This window comes from Coregonus clupeaformis, chromosome 6 (genome assembly GCF_020615455.1).
Source record: "Coregonus clupeaformis isolate EN_2021a chromosome 6, ASM2061545v1, whole genome shotgun sequence".
Taxonomy (NCBI): Eukaryota; Metazoa; Chordata; class Actinopteri; order Salmoniformes; family Salmonidae; genus Coregonus; species Coregonus clupeaformis.
This window is the reverse complement of record NC_059197.1, coordinates 2,197,794-2,220,830: the sequence shown is the minus strand read 5'-3', so window position 1 is coordinate 2,220,830 and position 23,037 is coordinate 2,197,794. Positions and strand designations below refer to the sequence as shown.

Sequence of the window (23,037 nt, the reverse complement as noted above, 5' to 3'; positions counted from 1 at the left end):
AATAAAGTCATTATTTGGTGTCATGATGTGGTTTCATGTGTCATTTAGTATCGCACTCACTCAGTTTGAACCTCTTTCGTTACCGTAGTTAGATTGAGCCTTGTTGCCTAGCAACAAGTATCAACACTCCGATGTCAACTGTTGCTGATGCAAAACAAAAGTTTTGCGAAGCTGTTTGAGGCAAAATAACATTAGCTAAAGGTAATGTAATGTTCAATGTTATCTTTATTACTCCATGCAGAACCCTTCTGCTAGCATTGCATTCAATGTTGCACTGCAGAAATTAGCTAAAAAAATTAAATATAAGAAAGTTAGCTAACGTAGCTAACTAACGTTAATTTCACAACATTAGTTAGTAACGTTACTTACCAGGATAAAGTTGACAAATTAAATACATTTTAAAATTAACATAAAAGCCAATAATGCAGATGTTCTCTAACTGTCCAAATTACAGTAACGCGTTAGCAGACCTGTGTTTGACCAAGGACGATGTCTGTGCCTTTCTCAAACACTCACCTTCGGGTTCCACGTGGGTTTGGCAATCTCTTGGAGGGGTTGGCTCGAGAGGTCCTGCGAGACCAGCCCAAAGACATCCCCACCTTTGCTGCACTTTACTTCACTGCTCTTCTCAAAGAGAGAGAAGGTAGCTATATTTTTTAAATGTATTATACAAAGAATTAATGGACAGTCAGAATGAAACTGTACTTTGATGTTAACTTATTAGACCCTATGTCATTTTCTCTTTAGAGAGTGGCTTGGACCCCGCAGAGTGGTGTGCCAGGCTTGAGGACAGATTCTACAACAATCATGCATTCAAGGTCAACTTTCTTTCATCATAAATAGTTATATCAAACTAGAAATGTACATTTCCTGAAGAAAATGTGGTGTGCTTGCTAGCTTGTTTTAAAGTATTTGTGGTTTTGAAATAAATTATAATAGTGGTAGTGACTGCAGTAGTAATGGTAGTGACTGGTTATACAGTGGGGGAAAAAAGTATTTAGTCAGCCACCAATTGTGCAAGTTTTCCCACTTAAAAAGATGAGAGAGGCCTGTAATTTTCATCATAGGTACACGTCAACTATGACAGACAAATTGAGAAAAAGAATTCCAGAAAATCACATTGTAGGATTTTTAATGAATTTATTTGCAAATTATGGTGGAAAATACGTATTTGGTCACCTACAAACAAGCAAGATTTCTGGCTCTCACAGACCTGTAACTTCCTCTTTAAGAGGCTCCTCTGTACTCCACTCGTTACCTGTATTAATTGCACCTGTTTGAACTTGTTATCAGTATAAAAGACACCTGTCCACAACCTCAAACAGTCACACTCCAAACTCCACTATGGCCAAGACCAAAGAGCTGTCAAAGGACACCAGAAACAAAATTGTAGACCTGCACCAGGCTGGGAAGACTGAATCTACAATAGGTAAGCAGCTTGGTTTGAAGAAATCAACTGTGGGAGCAATTATTAGGAAATGGAAGACATACAAGACCACTGATAATCTCCCTCGATCTGGGGCTCCACGCAAGATCTCACCCCGTGGGGTCAAAATGATCACAAGAACGGTGAGCAAAAATCCCAGAACCACACGGGGGGACCTAGTGAATGACCTGCACAGAGCTGGGACCAAAGTAACAAAGCCTACCATCAGTAACACACTACGCCGCCAGGGACTCAAATCCTGCAGTGCCAGACGTATCCCCCTGCTTAAGCCAGTACATGTCCAGGCCCGTCTGAAGTTTGCTAGAGTGCATTTGGATGATCCAGAAGAGGATTGGGAGAATGTAATATGGTCAGATGAAACCAAAATAGAACTTTTTGGTAAAAACTCAACTCGTTGTGTTTGGAGGACAAAGAATGCTGAGTTGCATCCAAAGAACACCATACCTACTGTGAAGCATGGGGGTGGAAACATCATGCTTTGGGGCTGTTTTTCTGCAAAGGGACCAGGACGACTGATCCGTGTAAAGGAAAGAATGAATGGGGCCATGTATCGTGAGATTTTGAGTGAAAACCTCCTTCCATCAGCAAGGGCATTGAAGATGAAACGTGGCTGGGTCTTTCAGCATGACAATGATCCCAAACACACCGCCCGGGCAACGAAGGAGTGGCTTCGTAAGAAACATTTCAAGGTCCTGGAGTGGCCTAGCCAGTCTCCAGATCTCAACCCCATAGAAAATCTTTGGAGGGAGTTGAAAGTCTGTGTTGCCCAGCGACAGCCCCAAAACATCACTGCTCTAGAGGAGATCTGCATGGAGGAATGGGCCAAAATACCAGCAACAGTGTGTGAAAACCTTATGAAGACTTACAGAAAACGTTTGACCTGTGTCATTGCCAACAAAGGGTATATAACAAAGTATTGAGAAACTTTTGTTATTGACCAAATACTTATTTTCCACCATAATTTGCAAATAAATTCATAAAATGTCTGTCATAGTTGACGTGTACCTATGATGAAAATTACAGGCCTCTCTCATCTTTTTAAGTGGGAGAACTTGCACAATATGTGGCTGACTAAATACTTTTTTTCCCCACTGTAGTTGAAAAAGTAGTTAAATGTAAAAATGTATTGATTGATTGGATAATTGATAGATTGATTGGATAGGATAGCCTGAACACGTAAAAGTTGGTTTGGTGCTCCTCTAGCTTGAATGGTTCAGGAGTTACTGTTGGTGGGTTATATATTACGCAAATTTATATAGTTATAGTTGATAAAAGTTTTTAAGAATTGAAAGTTAGGATAGCCTGAACATGTGAAAGCTGGTTTGGTGTCTCTAGGCTGAACGGTTCAAGAGTTTGTGAGTTATATTATGCTAATTGATGCCCATTTATGTAGTTATAGTTGATAAAGTTTTTTTTATTTTTTATGTTTTTTTCATCCTTTTTTTGTTCTTTTGATAAAGGTTTTAGAGAATTTGAAGTTAGGATTGCCTGAACATTTTAAAGTTGGTATTGTAGTTCGATTCCCACGGGGGGCCAGTATAAAAAAGATATGTATTCACAAACTGTAAGTCGCTCTGGATAAGAGCGTCTGCTAAATGACTAAAATGTAATGTAAATGTAGCTTAATTAACCAAGGAGCAGGACCATTTTGAATAGCAACCACTGTATTCCTATGGTTCTGATTCAAACCCATGTTAAGTTATGCACATTTTAAATGGTTATAGTTCCAAAAGTATACATAGTATCAAATATCCTTTGACAAGCAATTTAAGTTGAGCCAGTCTGAACATCTCAACATTGGTTTGATGTTGATAGCTTAAATGTGTAGGAGGAGATAGGTCTAGTTTTATTTACCATTCAAGTGTATGGGCCTTTTATTGGGAGCTCATTTAAATATTGTTATACTTCAAAAAGTATAAATGCTATCAAAGATAATTTCTGAAGCAATCCAACTTGGGGCAGTCGTTTAAGCTCTTGAGTTGGGTAAATTAATCAAATAATAATATGAGTATGTAAGAAATCTAGAGTTGTGCTTTGCTTCGCAAGTACACCTAAATATGATACTGACTGGCGTTGAATGTTAAATATTTTCTTGCAGTATAAATAATGCTAAATTGTCTGTATTCTGCTCAAAACAGAACTCACCGAATCAAGTCAACACCAGTCCAGCTGATGCAACTCTGAAGATTTCTGAGTGAGTCTCATCTCAGTACATTATCTACACACTAGAGGAGGGACAGCATCAGACAGCGTTTTCCCCACATATTTAATTGAAAGAAAAGGACAAGAGAAACCAAGAAAATAAATTTGGCTCAATTGTAGTGTTGTTTTATTGATCATTATGAATGATTATTCCAGTTAACATAAGGGTATTTGCCATAGTAAAAAACAAAAAATCATGATGAATGAACAGGTACAGTAGGCCTAAGTTGCTTTTGGTTAGCAAAGACACACACAAACCTTGTGGAAAATATAGATGAGGAAAGGAAATATGTTCATCATGGTGTCCTGACAGGACACCAATGGTTCGTTCCACGAAAAGAGTGCCTTTTGCATCCCTTTGATATTTTAAGTAGAAATTGTGCACCAATATCTTATTTTAAAAGCCTGTGATACAGTATTAATTGAAGTTCCCTTTAATATAGACCACATGGAGAATTCAATAAATCCGTTTTTTTTAAATGAATAAAGCCTTGCTAAAGTGCCAAAATTCAGCATTTTGAAAACTCTGTCAACCCTGTGTCACTTATAGGAAGTTTTAACCCACTTAACCCCAAAATGTCTCCAAGTTTTCACTACAATTGTAAATCCCTAGTTATTGTGTTGCTTTGACAGTCATTTCTGAAGATTATTATTTATTTAATGTGATTAATGATTCATTTACATCTGCCCCTCCTTTTAAGGTCAACCCTGATACATGAACTGAACTCTCGTTTTAATATGGTGAAACCATTCCTTTAAAAGTGTTTTTTTCAAAAGAAACATGAAACATGAGTGTAACCATATGTAATAGCAGGCATTTTCTGGTGTTTTGTGGTTAAACTGAGCATGTCGAGCATAACACGGCAACCCAGTTACCCACAGATCGACAGGCAAGAAATGTTTTAACAATTAAAATGTTTTTGTAAAGCTTACATTCAGTTGCTACTCAATGTTGCACACAAAAAGTGTATTTCCCCCTGTCGCAACAGGATTTATGGCTGATTTAAGATTAAATCGTCAACCCTGTTACGGTCAACCCTGTTACTTAATTTAGCACTTACAGTGGCTTGCGAAAGTATTGCAAAAGATTTTTGGGGGGTTTGTATCATTTGATTTACACAACATGCCTACCACTTTGTAGATGCAAAATAATTTTTTGGGTGAATCAAACAAGAAATAAGACAAAAAAACTGAAAACTTGAGCGTGCATAACTATTCACCCCCCAAAGCCATTTGCTTACCTTTTGCAGCAATTACAGCTGCAAGTCTCTTGAAGTATGTCTCTATAAGCTTGGCACATCTAGCCACTGGGATTTTTGCCAATTCTTCAAGGCAAAACTGCTCCAGCTCCTTCAAGTTTTTATTTTTTTATTTTTTTTATTTAACCTTTATTTAACCAGGTAAGCCAGTTGAGAACAAGTTCTCATTTACAACTGCGATCTGGCCAAGATAAAGCAAAGCAGTGCAATAAAAAACAACAACACAGAGTTACATATGGGGTAAAACAAAACATAAAGTCAAAAATACAACAGAAAATATATATATACACTGTGTGCAAATGTTGCAAGTTATGGAGGTAAGGCAATAAATAGGCCATAGTGCAAAATAATTACAATTAGTATTAACACTGGAATGATAGATGTGCAAGAGATGATGTGCAAATAGAGATACTGGGGTGCAAATGAGCAAAATAAATAACAATATGGGGATGAGGTAGTTGGGTGGGCTAATTTCAGATGGGCTGTGTACAGGTGCAGTGATCGGTAAGGTGCTCTGACAACTGATGCTTAAAGTTAGTGAGGGAGATAAGAGTCTCCAGCTTCAGAGATTTTTGCAATTCGTTCCAGTCATTGGCAGCAGAGAACTGGAAGGAATGGCGGCCAAAGGAGGTGTTGGCTTTGGGGATGACCAGTGAGATATACCTGCTGGAGCGCATTCTACGGATGGATGTTGCTATGGTGACCAATGAGCTAAGAACACGACTGCACTGCTACGCCATCAGTTGGATGGGTTCTGCAGGTGTACAGCAATCTTTAAGTCATACCACAGATTCTCAATTGGATTGAGGTCTGGGCTTTGACTAGGCCATTCCAAGACATTTAAATGTTTCCCCTTAAACCCCTTGAGTATGCTTAGGGTCATTGTCCTGCTGGAAGGTGAACCTCCGTCCCAGTCTCAAATCTCTGGAAGACTGAAACAGGTTTCCCTCAAGAATTTCCCTGTATTTAGCGCCATCCATTATTCCTTCAATTCTGACCAGTTTCCCAGTCCCTGCCGATGAAAAACATCCCCAAAGCATGATGCTGCCACCACCATGCTTCACTGTGGGGATGGTGTTCTCGGGGTGATGAGAGGTGTTGGGTTTGCGCCAGACATAGCGTTTTCCTTGATGGCCAGAAAGCTCAATTTTAGTCTCATCTGACCAGAGTACCTTCTTCCATATGTTTGGGGAGTCTCCCACATGCCTTTTGGCGAACGCCAAACGTGTTTGCTTATTTTTTTCTTTACTTTAAGCAATGGCTTTTTTCTGGCCACTCTTCTGTAAAGCCCAGCTCTGTGGAGTGTACGGCTTAAAGTTGTCCTATGGACAGATACTCCAATCTCCGCTGTGGAGCTTTGCAGCTCCTTCAGGGTTATCTTTGGTATCTTTGTTGCCTCTCTGATTAATGCCCTCCTTGCCAGGTCCGTGAGTTTTGGTGGGCGGCCCTCTCTTGGCAGGTTTTTTTGTGGTGCCATATTCTTTCAATTTTTTTATAATGGATTTAATGGTGCTCCGTGGGATGTTCAATGTTTCGGATATTTTTTTAGAACCCAACCCTGATCTGTACTTCTCCACAACTTTGTCCCTGACCTGTTTGGAGAGCTCCTTGGTCTTCATGGTGCCGCTTGCTTGGTGGTGCCACTTGCTTAGTGGTGTTGCAGACTCTGGGGCCTTTCAGAACAGGTGTATATATACTGAGATCATGTGACAGATCATGTGACACTTAGATTGCACATAGGTAGACTTTATTTAACTAATTATGTGACTTCTGAAGGTAATTGTGACACTCTGGCTCCATGGACATTATTATTGAGCCAGGGTTGTTCATTTTCCTTGGTTGGGTGTATTTCTATGTTGGGTATTCTGGTTGTTTCATTTCTATGTTTGGTGATTGTTCGTGTTTAGTCATGTGACTCCCAATCGGAGGTAACGAGTGTCAGCTGTCGGCTCGTTATCTCTGATTGGGAGCCATATATATTCTGTGTGTTTTCTCCTGTGTTTTGTGGGTTATTGTTCCAGTGTTCTATGTTCTGTCGGTGTCACAGAGGACTTCACGTATCGTCATTTGTTGTTTTTCGTGGTTGCTTTAATTAAATAAAGTCATCATGTTCACTCCACGCGCTGCGTATTGGTCCGCTCCTTTAGACGATCGTGACAGAATAACCCACCAAAAAAGGACCAAGCAGCGCGTCCAGGAGCAAAGGGTCTGGACATGGGAGGAACTGTTGGACGGTAAAGGGTCCTGGACGTGGGAAGAAATCCTGGGACGGCATGGATCGCCGTCCATGGAGCGAAACAGAGGAGAGGCGACGGAGAGAGGAGCAACGGCGTCGGCAGAGCCAACGTCGGAAGGACGAGAGGCAACCCCAAGAAATTTTTGGGGGGCACATGGCTTGGGCGACGGAGCAGCAGGAGGCTGCCACAAGGCAGAGTCAGAGGGCTGCCAGGTTAAGGGGGGCTGACGGAGGCAGAGAAGGGACGGATTCAGTGGGCTACCAGGTCAAGGGGGCTACTGGGTAAAGCAGGGAAGGAAGGTGTTGAGGCACGGCGTGAGGTACTGGGGTGTGTAACCAGTTCGGTCCGGCCCGTTCCTAGTCCCGAGGTGCAGCCAGTAGTGTGTGTTCCCCGTACGGTACGGCCTGTTCCGGTCCCTCGCACTAAGTGTAAGGTGCGCGTCGCCAGCCCGGTTCGGCCTGTTCCTGCCATACGCACCAAGTATGCGGTGCGCGTCGCCAGCTCAGCCCGGCCTGTTCCTACTCCACGCACCAGGGATACGGTGCGCTTCGCCAGCCCAGCCCGGCCTGTTCCTACTCCACGCACCAGGGATACGGTGCGTCCCCAGGGCCAAGCATGCCCTGTTGCTGCTTCCCGCACTAGCCCTGAGATGCGTGTCCTCAGCCCGGTACCTCCAGTTCCGGCACCACGCATCAGGCCTACGGTGCGTCCCCAGGGTCCAGCATGCCCTGTTGCTTCTCCCCGCACTAGCCCTGAGATGCGTGTCCTCAGCCCGGTACCTCCTGTTCCGGCACCATGCACCAGGCCTACGATGCGCCTCAGACGGCCAGAGTCTGCCGTCTGCCCAACGGGGCCTGAACTGCCCGTCTGCCCAAAGCCTGCAAAGCCGCCCGTCTGCCATGAGCCATCAGAGCCGTCCGCCAGACCGGAGCCGCTAGAGCCTTCCGCCAGACAGGATCAGCCAGAGCCTTCCGCCAGACAGGATCAGCCAGAGCCTTCTGCCAGACAGGATCAGCCAGAGCCTTCTGCCAGACAGGATCAGCCAGAGCCTTCCGCCAGACAGGATCAGCCAGATCCATCAGTCGGCCATGAGCAGCCAGATCCGTCAGCCAGCCATGAGCAGCCAGATCCGTCAGCCAGCCATGAGCAGCCAGATCCGTCAGCCAGCCATGAGCAGCCAGATCCGTCAGCCAGCCATGAGCCGTCCAGCCAGGATCCGCCAGAGCCGTCCAGCCAGGATCCGCCAGAGCCGTCCAGCCGGGATCCGCCAGAGCCGTCCAGCCGGGATCCGCCAGAGCCGTCCAGCCGGGATCCGCCAGCCAGCCAGGATCCGCCAGAGCCAGCCAGCCAGGATCCGCCATTTAGTCAGGTGCTGCCCCTTAGCTCGGTGTTGCTCCTTATCCTGGTGCTGTCCCTTATCCTGGTGCTGTCCCTTAGCCTGGTACTGCCCCTTAGTCCGGTACTGCCCCTTAGTCCGGTACTGCCCCGTAGTCCGGTACTGCCCCTTAGTCCGATGCTGCCCCTTAGTCCGGTGTTGCCCCTTAGTCCAGGTGGGGTTAGTTGGAGGGTGGTCATTGGGAGGAGGCTACCGAAGCAGGTTGTGACTGCGGTGGGGTGGGGATCACGACCGGGGCCAGAGCCGCCACCGGGGACAGACGCCCACCCAGACCCTCCCCTAGACTGTATGCTGGTGCGCCCGGAGTGCGCACCTTTAGGGGGGGGTACTGTGACACTCTGGCTCCATGGACATTATTATTGAGCCAGGGTTGTTCATTTTCCTTGGTTGGGTGTATTTCTATGTTGGGTATTCTGGTTGTTTCATTTCTATGTTTGGTGATTGTTCGTGTTTAGTCATGTGACTCCCAATCGGAGGTAACGAGTGTCAGCTGTCGGCTCGTTATCTCTGATTGGGAGCCATATATATTCTGTGTGTTTTCTCCTGTGTTTTGTGGGTTATTGTTCCAGTGTTCTATGTTCTGTCGGTGTCACAGAGGACTTCACGTATCGTCATTTGTTGTTTTTCGTGGTTGCTTTAATTAAATAAAGTCATCATGTTCACTCCACGCGCTGCGTATTGGTCCGCTCCTTTAGACGATCGTGACAGTAATTGGTTGCACCAGATCTTATTTAGGGGATTCATAGCAACGGGGGTGAATACATATGCACACACCACTTTTCCGTTATTTATTAATTTTTTATAAGTAATTTTTTTCATTTCACTTCACCAATTTGGACTATTTTGTGTATGTCCATTACATGAAATCTAAATAAAAATCAATTTAAATGACAGGTTGTAATGCAACAAAATAGGAAAAACGCCAAGGGGGATGAATACTTTTGCAAGGCACTGTAGGCCTCTCAATTCCTGAAAGGAAAAGACTGACAGTAAATCATCACTCCCAAGAGCTACATCAGTCATCTCCCCACAGTATTTGCTGCAAATGAGAAAGGTTGAGGTACCATAATTTTCGGACTATAAGCCGCGCCTTTTTTCAAATTTTTCGACCCTGCGGCTTATATAACGGTGTGGCTAATCTTTGGATTTTTACAGCTAACGGCCACTAGAAGACCTCCTAAATCTATGGATTTTACAGGTTACAGTCCACCAACTTTAACTCTATGGGCTCTATGACCGGTCCGCGCCCCCACCTTTAAACGGCGGGCTCCAGCAGGAAAAGCTGGAGGCCGGAAAAGAGTGAGACAGGTAGCGCGCAAAAGTAAAAGTGGAACCGAGAGTGGTACGAGAGACAGAACAAGAGACAGAAAGAGAGCAAGACAGACAGACATTACGAGAGCGAGACAGTTTGTCTCTTTCCCGATAATCCCCTCTGTGCATGAACCCTTACATATGGTAATTAAACATTAAAACACCTGCGGCTTATAGTCCAGTGCGGCTTATATATGTACACATCATTCAATATCATTCAATTTAGCTGCTGCGGCTTATACTCCGGTGCGCCTTATAGTGCGGAAAATACGGTACATACGTTAGCTTTGGGAAAAGTCTGGAAATGGTCTGGATTTTTATGAAGCATGCAAGCACCCTGATATTTTACGAAATGAGTAAGGGAGTCACACTGTTCACAACCTCAGTAAGACACCAGTCTGAGTCAGAAGATGATGAGGAGACCATTGTCAAAGGACTCAGGATGTATAAGGACAGAGAGGTAGATTATTAGAGAGAACATTGACATTCAGTACATTTGAATACTTATTTTATTATACCCATAATTTATACAATTATTTATGAATTCTCAGGAAAAAGGATGAGCTGACTGAATCTCAAACAGAAGATGAAACTGGTAATTTTGAGCCAGTTGGGATTCCATCTCCCACAAACTCAAACATTGATGTCTGTGAAGATGTGCAGGGAACTGAAAGTCAAGGAAAATATGAAATGGACAATATCACAGATAAATATGTAATTTCGATGCAAATGGATCCCTCCTCAGAGCTGTCAGACAATAGACTCACAGATATGGATGCAGACACTGAAGAACAGAGTGAGACAGAGGAAGTAAAGGACGAGACAAGTGATGTATCCAATAAAGGTAACATGACAGGCGAAGAGATGAATGAAAGAGCTGCCAAAGAGGTATGCAAGTCTGAACTTGAGCCCAGTGAGGACATCTCACTCGGTGGACTTTCAAATGTAGACGTATGTGCTGAAGAACTGAGAAAGACTGAAGAGGGAGAAGAACAAACTTCTCAGGAAATCAGCACTGGTGATGATGCAATTCTTGGTAGCTCAAACGAAGAGAACCACAGTAGTGAATTTGAACTTACTCAGGAAGTCTCATTCACTGGACTTACCAATGTAGATGTATGTGCTGAAGAACTGAGAGGGACAAAAGAGAGCGAGGAAGAAGGCACTGCAGAGGATGGCCTCAGTGAAGGCTTCAAAGATCAAGATCTTGCTGATGCTCAGGAGAGTTCAATATCGCTCATGGTTGAAATCAGTGGACCATTATCACCACATTATCATCAAACTGAATCCCCTGAACCTATTCTACAGGAAACAACTGACAATTCAGGGGGTGTTTCAGAAGAGGAAGGAATAGAGAATCTAATTGTTTCCACAACATATACTGGGGAAACGCATGAAGTTGCGCCCTCCATTGATGATGCCTCCAGAATCTTGTCAGATGATGAAAGTGTTTTAGGTGATGATGAAGAACAAAAGGAGGAAAGTCTAGTTCAGATCAGCACTGAGGAGGTGCCTAAAACCCTTGAGGTCAAAATGTATGAACAGCAGCCAGAAGAGGAAGGTCCGGTCGAGGCTTCACAAACTGAGGCAGAACGACCAGATGTTGTGTCTGAGGATGCTGAGGAAGAAACAGGCCTTGTTGGACATGATACTCAAGACCTTGTTGAACCTAACACTGACATCGAAGGGGAAGCGGAGGCAGTCACTGCTGAAGCTGAAGCTCAGATAAAGGTAATGGAGCAGGACGCTGCTGATATAGAAATGGAACAAGATTACAAATCTGATTCCAGTGATTCAAGTGACGAGGATGAGGAGAAACTGAGTAAGGTGAACGTCAGCACTCCTAATCAGCAGGCCTCTGAAATAGAGCAGAAACCAGAGGATGAAACTGATTATGAGAACAAATATATAAATAAGAAGGAAATGGGTGAAGACATATCTCAGCAGGATTCTACTAAGATAGAAAATAAGCAAGAGAATGATGCTCCTCACATCAAACATGATAACACGGAAATGGGGGAAAAATACATTTCAAACACATATCAACAAGATCCTTCAGCGATACAGGGAGAAGCTGGTCAGGAGAACGAGGTTAGACCTGTAGAGCTGCAGCAAGAGGACGCTGGGAAAGAGACAGGGGACACAGCTGAGCAACAGGAGGAAACAGACGCATTGGAGTACAGGGAAACTGAACTAAAAGGACTTGGCAAAGAGCACACAGTTACCCCATTTCAGGACACAGAGCAAGCTGATGACAACCCAGAGCACATACCAGAGGGAGACATAAAGGACAGCGTGGACAAGACTTATGACAAGGTAAAGTTAAAGTGTTCTGATGATTTTTTATGTACGGTACAGTCATTTACCCACTATCGTTCAGTATTTTGTTTATCCATTGCAGGTTTTATATAATGACACAGGTCAGTTTGGAGTGGTCATAACGCCTAGAAAAGCTGTGTGTCAGCTACATCTGACTGTCGTTGGGCAAATCCATGTAGCAAGCAGGCATTTTGTTATTGCAAAATATAGCACTTCGATTATACAGTGTACGTATAAGTTTGGCATACAGTATAACCACACTTTTAATGGAAACATCTTCCCTAACAGACAGTATAGGCAGTATGCTAGTAGTAGCAGCTAATGCAGACTATTCACCTGGTTCAGAGATGAACTCTAAAGAAATGTGTCCTTTGCAGACTGCTCCCATTCCTGTCCCAAGTAGCCTGTATTAAAAATAAACCCTTCAAGGACATCTCTGATCAACAACGCTGCTCTGTACCTCTCCACTCGGGGTCTCCAGAGAGAGGTGATTGAAAATGCCCCCAAAATAGTTCCGCTTCCTCATGATGGCGTGTAGGGACTTGGAATGTCATCATGAGGTACATAATCTACCATTCATCTTAAGCTGACACATTTCAAGTAGCAATCTTTTCAGACACAAATCACTGTGTGTGGGTGTTATGGTTGGGTGATATAATTATAGTATTGTCTATCGACAATGATTACATATACACTGAGTGTATAAAACATTAGGAACACCTTCCTAATATTGAGTTGCACCCCCTTTTGCCCTCAGAACAGCCACAATGTGTCGGGGCATGGACTCTACAAGGTGTCGAAAGCGTTCCACAGGGATGCTGGCCCAATGTCCTTTGGGTGGTGGACCATTATTGACACACACAGGAAACGGTTGAGTGTGAAAAACCCAGCAGCGTTGCAGTTCTTGACACACTAAAACTGGTGTGCCTGGCACCTACTACCAATATTTTGTATTGCCCGTTCACCCTCTGAATGGCACACATACACAATCCATGTCTCAATTGTCTCAAGGCTTAAAACTCCTTCTTTACCCTGTCTCCTCCCCTACACTGATTGAAGTGAATTTAACAGTGACATCTATAAGGGATCATAGCTTTCACCTGGATTCACCTGGTCAGTCTATGTCATCAACCTGGTCTCAGAGCATTTTGTATTATTCTGTATGTAAAACCGAGACAATCCATTAGTATGATGTTACGTTTCATATGGTATGTATAGATTTGTGGATGTCCATCACCCATTTCGTATGATATGTTATGAATTAGAATTCGTATTATATGTTACGAATTTGCAAAACATACAATATGTTCACAAATTTGTAATACCTGCTCTATGTTACGAATTTGCAAAACGTATGATATGTTACAAATTCTAGCTAGGTGGCTAACGTTAGCTAGCTGGGTAACGTTAGCTAGGCTAGGGGTTAGGGGTTAGGGTTAAGATTAGGGATAAGTTTAGGAGTTAGGTTAAAGGGTTAAGGTTAGGGGAAGGGTTAGCTAACGTGCTAACTACAGTGCATTCGGAAAGTATTCAGACCCCTTGACTTTTTCCACATTTTGTTACGTTACAGCCTTATTCTATACATGATTGAATTGTTTTTTCCCTCATCATTCTACACACAATATCCCATAATGACAAAGCAAAAACTGTTTTTTAGAAATTTTTGCAAATGTATTTACAACAACTGAAATATCACATTTACATACGTTTTCAGACCCTTTACTCAGTACTTTGTTGAAGCACCTTTGGCAGCGATTACAGCCTCAAGTCTTCTTGGGTATGACGCTACAAGCTTAGCACACATGTATTTGGGGAGTTTCTCCCATTCTTCTCTGCACATCCTCTCAAGCTCTGTCAGGTTGGATGGGGAACGTTGCTGCACAGCTATTTTCAGGTCTCTCCAGAGATGTTAGATCGGGTTCAAGTCCGGGCTCTTGCTGGGCCACTCAAGGATATTCAGAGACTTGTCCCGAAGCCACTCCTGCGTTGTCTTGGCTGTGTGCTTAGGGTTGTTGTCCTGTTGGAAGGTGAACCTTCGCCCCAGTCTGAGGTCCTGAGCGCTCTGGAGCAGGTTTTCATCAAGGATCTCTCTGTACTTTGCGCCGTTCGTCTTTCCCTCGATCCTGACTAGTCTCCCAGTCCCTGCCACTGAAAAACATCCCCACAGCATGATGCTGCCACCACCATGCTTCACCGTAGGGATGGTGCCAGGTTTCCTCCAGACGTGACGCTTCGCATATAGGCCAAAGAGTTCAATCTTGGTTTCATCTTGTTTCTCATGGTCTGAGGCCTTTAGGTGCCTTTTGTTAAACTCCAAGCGGGCTGTCATGTGCCTTTTACTGAGGAGTGGCTTCCGTCTCGCCACTCTACCATAAAGGCCTGATTAGTGGAGTGCTGCAGAGATGGTTGCCCTTCTGGATGGTTCTCCCATCTCCACAGAGGAACTCTGGAGCTCTGTCAGAGTTACCATCGGGTTCTTGGTCACGTCCCTGACCAAGGCCCTTCTCCCCCGATTGCTCAGTTTGGCCGGGCGGCCAGCTCTAGGAAGAGTCTTGGTGGTTCCAAACTTATTCCATTTAAGAATGATGGAGGCCACTGTGTTCTTGGACCTTCAATGCTGCAGACATTTTTGGGTACCCTTCCCCATATCTGTGCCTCGACACAATCCTGTCTCTGAGCTCTACGGACAATTCCTTCGGCCTCATGGCTTGGTTTTTGCTCTGACATGCACTGTCAACTGTCGGACCTTATATAGACAGGTGTGTGCCTTTCCAAATCATGTCCAATCAATTGAATTTACCACAGGTGGACTCCAATCTAGTTGTAGAAACATCTCAAGGATGATCAATGGAAATAGGATGCACCTGAGCTCAATTTCGAGTCTCATAGCAAAAGGTCTGAATACTTGTGTAAATAAGGTATTTCTGCTTTTTAGTTTGAATACATTTGCAATAAATCTATAAACCTGTTTTCGCTTTTTCATTATGGGGTGTTGTGTGTAGATTTATGAGAAAAAATCAATTTCATAAATTTTAGAATAAGGCTGTAACGTAACAAAATGTGGAAAAAGTCAAGGGGTCTGAATACTTTCTGAATGAACTGTAGTTGCAAAGTAGCTATTAAATGGGAGTAAGTAGTGGAAAGTTGCTAATTAGCTAATGCTAAAGTTGTCCGTGATGATATTTGAACTTGCAACCTTTGGGTTCGCGTTATACAATTCACCCCAACCAACTTTTGTTTTTGCCTTAAGTGCCCATCTGTCTTATGTAACCATACCAAACTTAACATATGATACTAATTTGATTGTCCCTGATATACATTTACTATCTTACGTCTAGTCTAGGAGACCAGGCTGATGTCATGGAAAGAGCAGGTGTTCCTAATGTTTTTTACACTCGGTGTATATCACGGACACACCTTAGATAACAGACACTCCTTAACTATCTTGTGTCTAGCTGTTTTAAAAAACAGGTTATATTCCCTATTCTTTCCATTCGATAGGCTATGAATATGATTTTGGGCTAGGCTACGCTCTCATCATTTTTTGATGGCATGGCTTTCTCCCGATCAAAAAAATGAATGAATCTAACAGAGTTCCATCTCTTAAAGTTGTTTGTATAGCCTTTAAACGCAAGGTAGCCAGGTGACTAATAATGAGAGAGAACAAACAATATCAATAGCCTATAGAAAAATCGAATGACAAGTTTAATCAAGTTTAATCTTATTAAGAAATAAATTATCCGTGCGGGGGCGGAAAAAGCTGCAATAATCTAGCCTCTGACTAGGCCTATCATAAAATCTTTAAGACAAGTTAAAGTTATGAACAGTAGCTTATTTCCCAAATATTATAATAGCCTAAGAAGGTGTTGTCCTAAAGTTGCCACTTTCAGAAAGAACAATAATGAAAGTCGGAGTCTATAGGCCTAGTCATAGACTGTTCTCTATCACAGCTTTATGAGAGATTGAACAAACAATATTAAGAGAGGAGGATAAGGCATATTAAACAATTACTATCCAGTTCTGAAAAATGTAGACTTTGCTTCTATCCAGCCCATGATTTATAACTTAACGGCAAGACAGCCCGTTCCTCATCAGTTGCAGCTGTCAACTTTGCTCCGACATGTGCGCACCACACAGACACAGACACACACAAACCTGTTCCATGCTGAAGCTTCACCAGAAAGGAATATTAGAAAAGATTTGCCTGCACTTAGCCTCTGGGTTTCAACAACATTAGGCCTATCTTTCGTCATGATTCGTCCAGTTGTAGCATGCGATTTCTTGCTATAGCCCAATGGTGGTTTGACATCATCCAACCCTAGTGCGTGTGTTTGTTTGTGCATAGCCTAATATATTTGATCAGAATTTTCAGTGCCAAGTTCTGTTTGCTCTTGGTAATTCCAGTCTAAACGATCAATGAGCCCTAAACAAGATTTCTGAGCTAATGTGAATTGCATGATTTGGACTATTCCCACTGGGCACAGACATCAATTCAACGTCTATTCCACTTTGGTTCAACGTAATTTAACATTTACATTTACATCATTTAGCAGACGCTCTTATCCAGAGCGACTTACAATTTAATTGAAATGACATGGAAACAATGTTGATTCAACCAATGTGTGCCCATTGGGTTGTCACCAATAACCCATTTGATATCTTTGGGCCGATGTGGTCTTAGGCTGGTAGGTAGGGAGAGTAGGATTTAGAGGGATGTTACCATGGAAACTTGCACCATCCATTTCCCCTCTTGGTCTTATCAGGGAAAGTCTGGAAGATGGAGATGCACATGATGAACTACCAGCAGATAGCTTGTGCATATGGCTTGTGGGCTTGTGGCAAAAAAACGGAGAATTTTTATTCATTAGAAGATTTGTATTTTGCAACTTTATTTATCTGCATCATATCCATCCCCTCTCTCTTTCTCGTCTTTAAATGTAGGCCATCTACTCTGACCTATACCAAATGTCTTGTCCAGTGATTCTGTCCACCTTTCTGCTCTTCTATATTCCCAGGGACATTGTGACTGATCTCTATCCGTAGGTAAAGTGCAGTTTAGTCACTTTGTACTGTACTCATCCTTAAGTTGGTTTTGATAGATTAACAAGGTGACAATTAATGATTCACCCGTAGGGAAAGTCAAACATACACTTGTTGCATGTCCCAGAAACACACATACACATCACAACCCAAACCAAAGAGAATCGTACATTTCTAATTGATAACATTGATAACAACAGACCATAAGAAATGATCTTATCTCGAAGCTGAAACGAAGCATGACCAGATGGGTTTTTGAAAGATAATATATTGACATAATGGGATGAAACAGGGGAGGCAGTCATGTCAGACAGGAACACAGACAAATGGATGTGTTTGCTGTTTCTCCCTCTCCTCCCTGTCTCAGAGGCAATGAGCGGGGGCGCTGGTGGCAGCTGGGATCTGAACGATGGAAAGGGTTTTTTGTTCTCTCTCTAATTGTGTACAACTGAGCAATAATTTAGTAACCAGTACTACATGAACATGTCTGTACATTGTGTGCATGGTTTCTCTTGGGTTTTCCAGTTACGTGAATGAAGTATGTATGTGGTACAGAATGTGGCATGTGCCAAATGGGACAGTATGTGGCATGTGCCAAATGGGACAGTATGTGGCATGTGCCAAATGGCCAGACACCATGGGTTAAAGTGGACTTTACGGTGTCATAACTTACAATTATCACTTAAAAGATTTTTGCAATGTCTGAGACCCTTAGTTGTTGACTTTGTCATATACTGTACTTTGAGGTCAGGTAAGTCTTTGGAGTGAGGGGTACAGTAGGTCTGTGGTAGGTCTGTGGGAGCACAGCAGGTTATCAACCTTAATGAGACCACATGGTTTGTGTGCTTGCAGGAGGTTGTATCGCACTCTCTCTTTCTCTCTCCTACCCGCTCTCTCACACACTCTATGCAAGCGTATACTAGTGAGCATAAAGTGTCTGTTAGCGGGAACGAGACGTCTCTAGTGGAGACACAAGATAAATCTTTCTCGGTCAACACTGAGTATAGGCAAAAGGCATTTTAGGTCAGTTCATCCGAAGACTGTCATCTCTCAGATTGCTCATCATGGACTGCCACATTGTGAGTATATGCTTGAAATTAATTGTGTTGTGGAATGTATTGAACTAATGTCTAACAAGTAACTATAAAAAACGATTCCTTCGTTACAGCTTTTTATCAGAATTACAGCTTTTTTATATCATTCTAATTGGGTAGTGGATTTAGTAAAATGCTTTTATATATGTGTTGACAGAGCTTTATATTTTAGGAACCCTCAGAAAATCATTTGTTTCCTTGTTATGGTCTTTTGGCTTGCTTGTTTCATTGAGACTCAGACTAAAAGTCCTGAAAACTCCAGCTGTCTGATCTACCAGGTGTCCACTGCACCTGCTTCAGCTTTCACAAAGCAACTTTCTGCCAAATTAGTCCTATATTATTTGCATATGGATTGGTTGAAATGCTTTAAATTGATACTTTATGAATATCTATGGTGGAGTGATATTGATAGCCGTAAAGACTATAGGTTGTTAAAAGTATGAGTATGTCTCTTTTTTTCATTGATTGTAAGTCATTTGAGTTTATTGAGATGACACATTTAGAGCCTACTGTAGATTAACCCCTTGAAGAGCTAGAAAAACCTCACGCCGGAATTAAAAACACTCCTGTCTTTCTGCTGCTGTAAGATATGCGAATGTTGGCATCCTACTCAGCTGTTAGAGCTAAGCTAATGAATGCTAGCTGTAATGCTATCTGTAAAAGTGGGTGGTCACACTCCCACACTAAGGGGTTTCACTGAGGACACACTCAAATACATCTCCTTACAGTGCAGTGGGCTGTCCTTGTGTCGCCGATGCACCAAATTGTTAAGAGGGGATGAGCAACTGGTGGGATGCAGCGGACGTGTTTGGATGATTGCTGACAACTATGTCACTGTTCTGTAACCACTTGTGAATAAGGAGATTTCTACCTCAGCCACCTACCCACCACTCACCAAACCAGCTTTGTGTATTCTGCCAGTAATAAGCTACATGGTGTACAATGGTGCTGTCTTTGTGTTATGAGAGTGTCAGAGAGTCTGACAGATCTAAAGTTGAATTCCCTTTATGTTCTTCTCACTTTTGATGGACAGTCTGACTGACAGTCAACTTTTGAAATCGTGAATCACTTTGAAACCCACAGGAGCAGAGAAACATATTTCCTTTCTGTGCATGGTGTTGAGTGTCAGTTTAAGCAATTTGGAAACATTGTTTACATAGCAGTTACCCCGTTCCAGCTTAGCAATGGCAGAAGTTCAGGCAACTCCAGGAAAGATAGAGCTTCTGTCCGTAGAGTTACAGTGTGATTTAAGGGCTTTGGAGACTCTTAAGCCCTTGGACCCTTTAGGACCCTGAGGATGCAATTAAGGAGGATATTTCACTATAATTGACAACCACAGACCGCCTGATATCCACAGGTGTTGTCTTAAGGTGGATTTAGTCATTTTGGGCCCCTAGGCAGAGGTTAATCTGGGGCCCCTCCTCATGCGACATTACCTCAACCAAGCCCCCTCTCAATCACCTAACTTATCAGATATACTTGTCCTCCTATAGGAAGAATGCAGCCAACCCCAGGAGGAGGAGGACATCATGGACATACCTCTGGACGACCCCGAGGCCAACAAGGCAGCTGCAAAGATCCAGGCTGGCTTCCGCGGTCACATGACCAGGAAGAAGATTAAGCCTGCTGACAAGCCTGAGGGGGATGGGGATGAGGAGGTGAGCAGCAGTGGTGAGGCCCTCAATGGCAACCAGGGGGACACAGGTCAGTGACTCTAGTGTCCCCTGACACACACAGAGACACACACGTAGACCCAAACCGGTTTAGACTGGTATTAGCCTTGATATCCCCATCAGGACTATCAGGACTAATCTGGTATAGGGCTATGTCATCAGTAACAGTTATACACAAATTATTGCAGTGTATTTTCAGCTAGTAACTTTCACTTTGGACATTGGCTGACAAACCAATTATGGATCTGATGCTTGTGGCCCTGACATCCCCTACATCTTGTACATCCAGATTTGCACACTATTAACAGAGCAACAGGGCGACCATTTTGTGTCCATAACAATATTAAATGCATTTATTGATCTGTTTTCAACATCAAATTCATACATTGTATGCATAATACAGGGACACATGAAGGACCACCATTTAACACTGCTTGAAAGCAATTTATACATTATTAACTAGGTCTATTAAAGGCCCCTAATTAGTTATTTCAATGTAAGTAATGTGACACACTCCGTCCAATTCTTTAATAACTCCATAAAGGCTGCAGTGCCTGATTGAAATCTACAATTAATGTCTTTATGAGGTGATTATTAATGAATACTCCATTAGTTATGTTGTGAAATAGATGGATGCATTCTAATGAGAAATGTTGATCACAACTCAGACGTGTGAGAGGGTGTCGGTGCCCAGAACCATGAAAAATATGATCTAGATGTTCTGAGATAGTGTTCAAATATAAAGTGAATGACATGCTTTTCTATCTAATCAACACCTTTTGGGGTGAAAATATATTTAGGGCAAAACTGTACAATTTGCACAAATAAATGTTGAAGTGGTTTGACTGATATTTTCATAGTTGAGCTCCAGTACATTTTTTGTCAGTTTCTGTTTATACATAACAGCTACTGAAATGTGAGTTTTTTGGTCGGTGACTGAAGCCTAGAGAATACTTCCAGGAATCAGTAAGTGTACATTGCAGCTTATTTTGTATTTTTTACTTACAGCACATATTATGCAAACAGGCAACCACCACTTCACTGGTTTGTCCTTTGTTTAATAAAAAATGGGACAGGACATTGTGGTGCGTTTACAGTGTTTATTGTGTCTGTTCTATTTGTTGGTGTTCATTTTTGTGTTGAGTGTGTGAAAAAATGGGACAGGGGTTAGAATATGTTCCAGGTCCAGTTGTTTCACCTCTACAGTACTTGAATCGTGTTTAGCCCCATCCTTGAGAAAAACCAATAAACGACTTTCCAATTTAAGCCTTCTCTGAGCGTCACCAACCCCCAACCCAGTTCTTGGTTGCCAAGCATCTTTATGTAGCAGTGTTATTTTTATCACCAGGTGCCTTATACCTCTGAGACACAGTAGAATTAATGTTCCTTGTCGTAGAGGCATGGGCCCGCTAAATCTCTCCCTCCTGGAGTAGCCTCTGCTTTTCACTTGGTTTATTGGTAACACTTCCAATGAATACAGTCTTTATAATGCATTGTAAGCTCATTTATAACAACAAATGAGCTATTCATAATGCATTCATTATAAGGAGGGTATTCATATGAAGTTTTTGACCAGGATTAATAAAACCAATCAAATCATTACAGTATGTTTTCAGTACTATCATGCTTATCACAACCTTTTGTGAGAAATCTCAATCTTGCACCTGTCATTATAGCCTTGCTGCTGTTGGGTGTCAACATCACTATGGAGTGTGAGTGAATAATGGCAACATGAATTCATCATTCCATCTGCAGTGCTAAAATCTACTTCTTCTTCGTCTGTTTTTAGAATCAGGAGGATCAGAGGGAGTAGAGAGAGATGACACATCTGTGCCGGAACAGTGAAGCCTCTGACCTCGATGAAGAGAAGAAGAAGATGAAGATGCATGGCTGTGGCTGTACCTTTTTTTTCAGGAGGAGCAACTTTCTATGTAACACAAAATAGCAGTGTATTATCCCGATTTTGGGACGCGTCATTTAATTTGTGAACTCTTTAACACTTTCCTGCTTCCAGTCCCAATCCGTGTGGATCGTCTTTGACCCAAATTTGCATCTCTCACTGCATGTCCTTGTGAAACTTCTGGTAGTGTGCTAGTCTAGAAGATATGTGAAGCTGATAAGTGTTTTCCCATGCTAAATGGGGCTAATTTGAGTTGAATATAAAGGTTGTGTACAATTATGCATTATGAATACACTTCAACCGCTGGAATGCTTGTTTCTGTGTTGTTTCAAGTGCTTGTATAATTACTATTTCATTATTTTTGGTGTACACAATATCGCTAAAAGGGAGGAAGAGACCCTAATTGATCATTGTAAGGCATATTATTTAAGTTGATGATTAATTTATTGTTATCTAGATTTGCAGTATTTAAGTGTTGTGCACCATAATGAATAATGGAATTACTTTCACGTATTGGTCAGCATCACCATTTTCTCCAAATTAGATCTTCCAACACAGTAAGCATGCAGTACAATGTACTATAGTTTATTTGCAGATAGTACAGTTTTATCCTTAGAGAAATGGAGTCATATCCTCTGCTCCTACAGTATGTTTATGGGTACAGAATTTGTGTTTTATATAAACTGTTGATCTAAATCAGGTATTATCATCAGGGGTTGGAACCAACATTATATTTAAATCATTTCGTTCTGAACATAACTATTATTTTGTTCTTTCTGTTCTGACCTGCAAGATGAAGTTCTTAACTGGTTCTTACCCCCCAAAAATACCAGTTTATATCGTTAATTTCTGTTCCTTTTTTTTTTACATTAGCTCGACATTAAATTACTTCACCAATCAGTGCGGATAGAGCAGCTTGCTATGGAGCAGGCAAGCTGTAGTTGTTTTAGCATAGACAGCCGATAGTGCATGGGCGCTACCTGCTGCGTAGGCTACAGTTGTTTACATGCGCGATAGACGGGCAAGTGTATGGCGTGAGATGAGACTGATATTTTGCAGGTGGGGAGAGAGCGAGAGATGGTGGATGAGGAGGCTTGGCTTGAAGCGCTGGGCATTGTTATGACATCTGAATTAGGCCCACAGAATTATACCTACGGAG

General features: G+C 42.5%; 1 protein-coding gene across 2 annotated transcripts; it reads left to right on the top strand.

The window, feature by feature from the left end:
* The first annotated feature begins 114 nt into the window (after positions 1 to 114).
* Positions 115 to 23,037, top strand: spa17 (sperm autoantigenic protein 17). Of its 2 annotated transcripts, none has more exons than XM_041877323.2 (7): positions 115 to 201; positions 455 to 643; positions 748 to 818; positions 3,586 to 3,641; positions 10,404 to 12,168; positions 19,799 to 19,963; positions 21,768 to 23,037. In XM_041877323.2, the coding sequence occupies exons 2-7, from the start codon at positions 490 to 492 to the stop codon at positions 21,789 to 21,791; spliced, it is 2,235 nt and encodes a 744-aa protein (XP_041733257.1). In that variant the 5' UTR covers positions 115 to 201; positions 455 to 489; the 3' UTR covers positions 21,792 to 23,037. The 2 variants fall into 2 exon arrangements, with proteins under 2 accessions (XP_041733257.1, XP_041733256.1); XM_041877322.2 differs by having other exon boundaries at positions 19,799 to 20,009.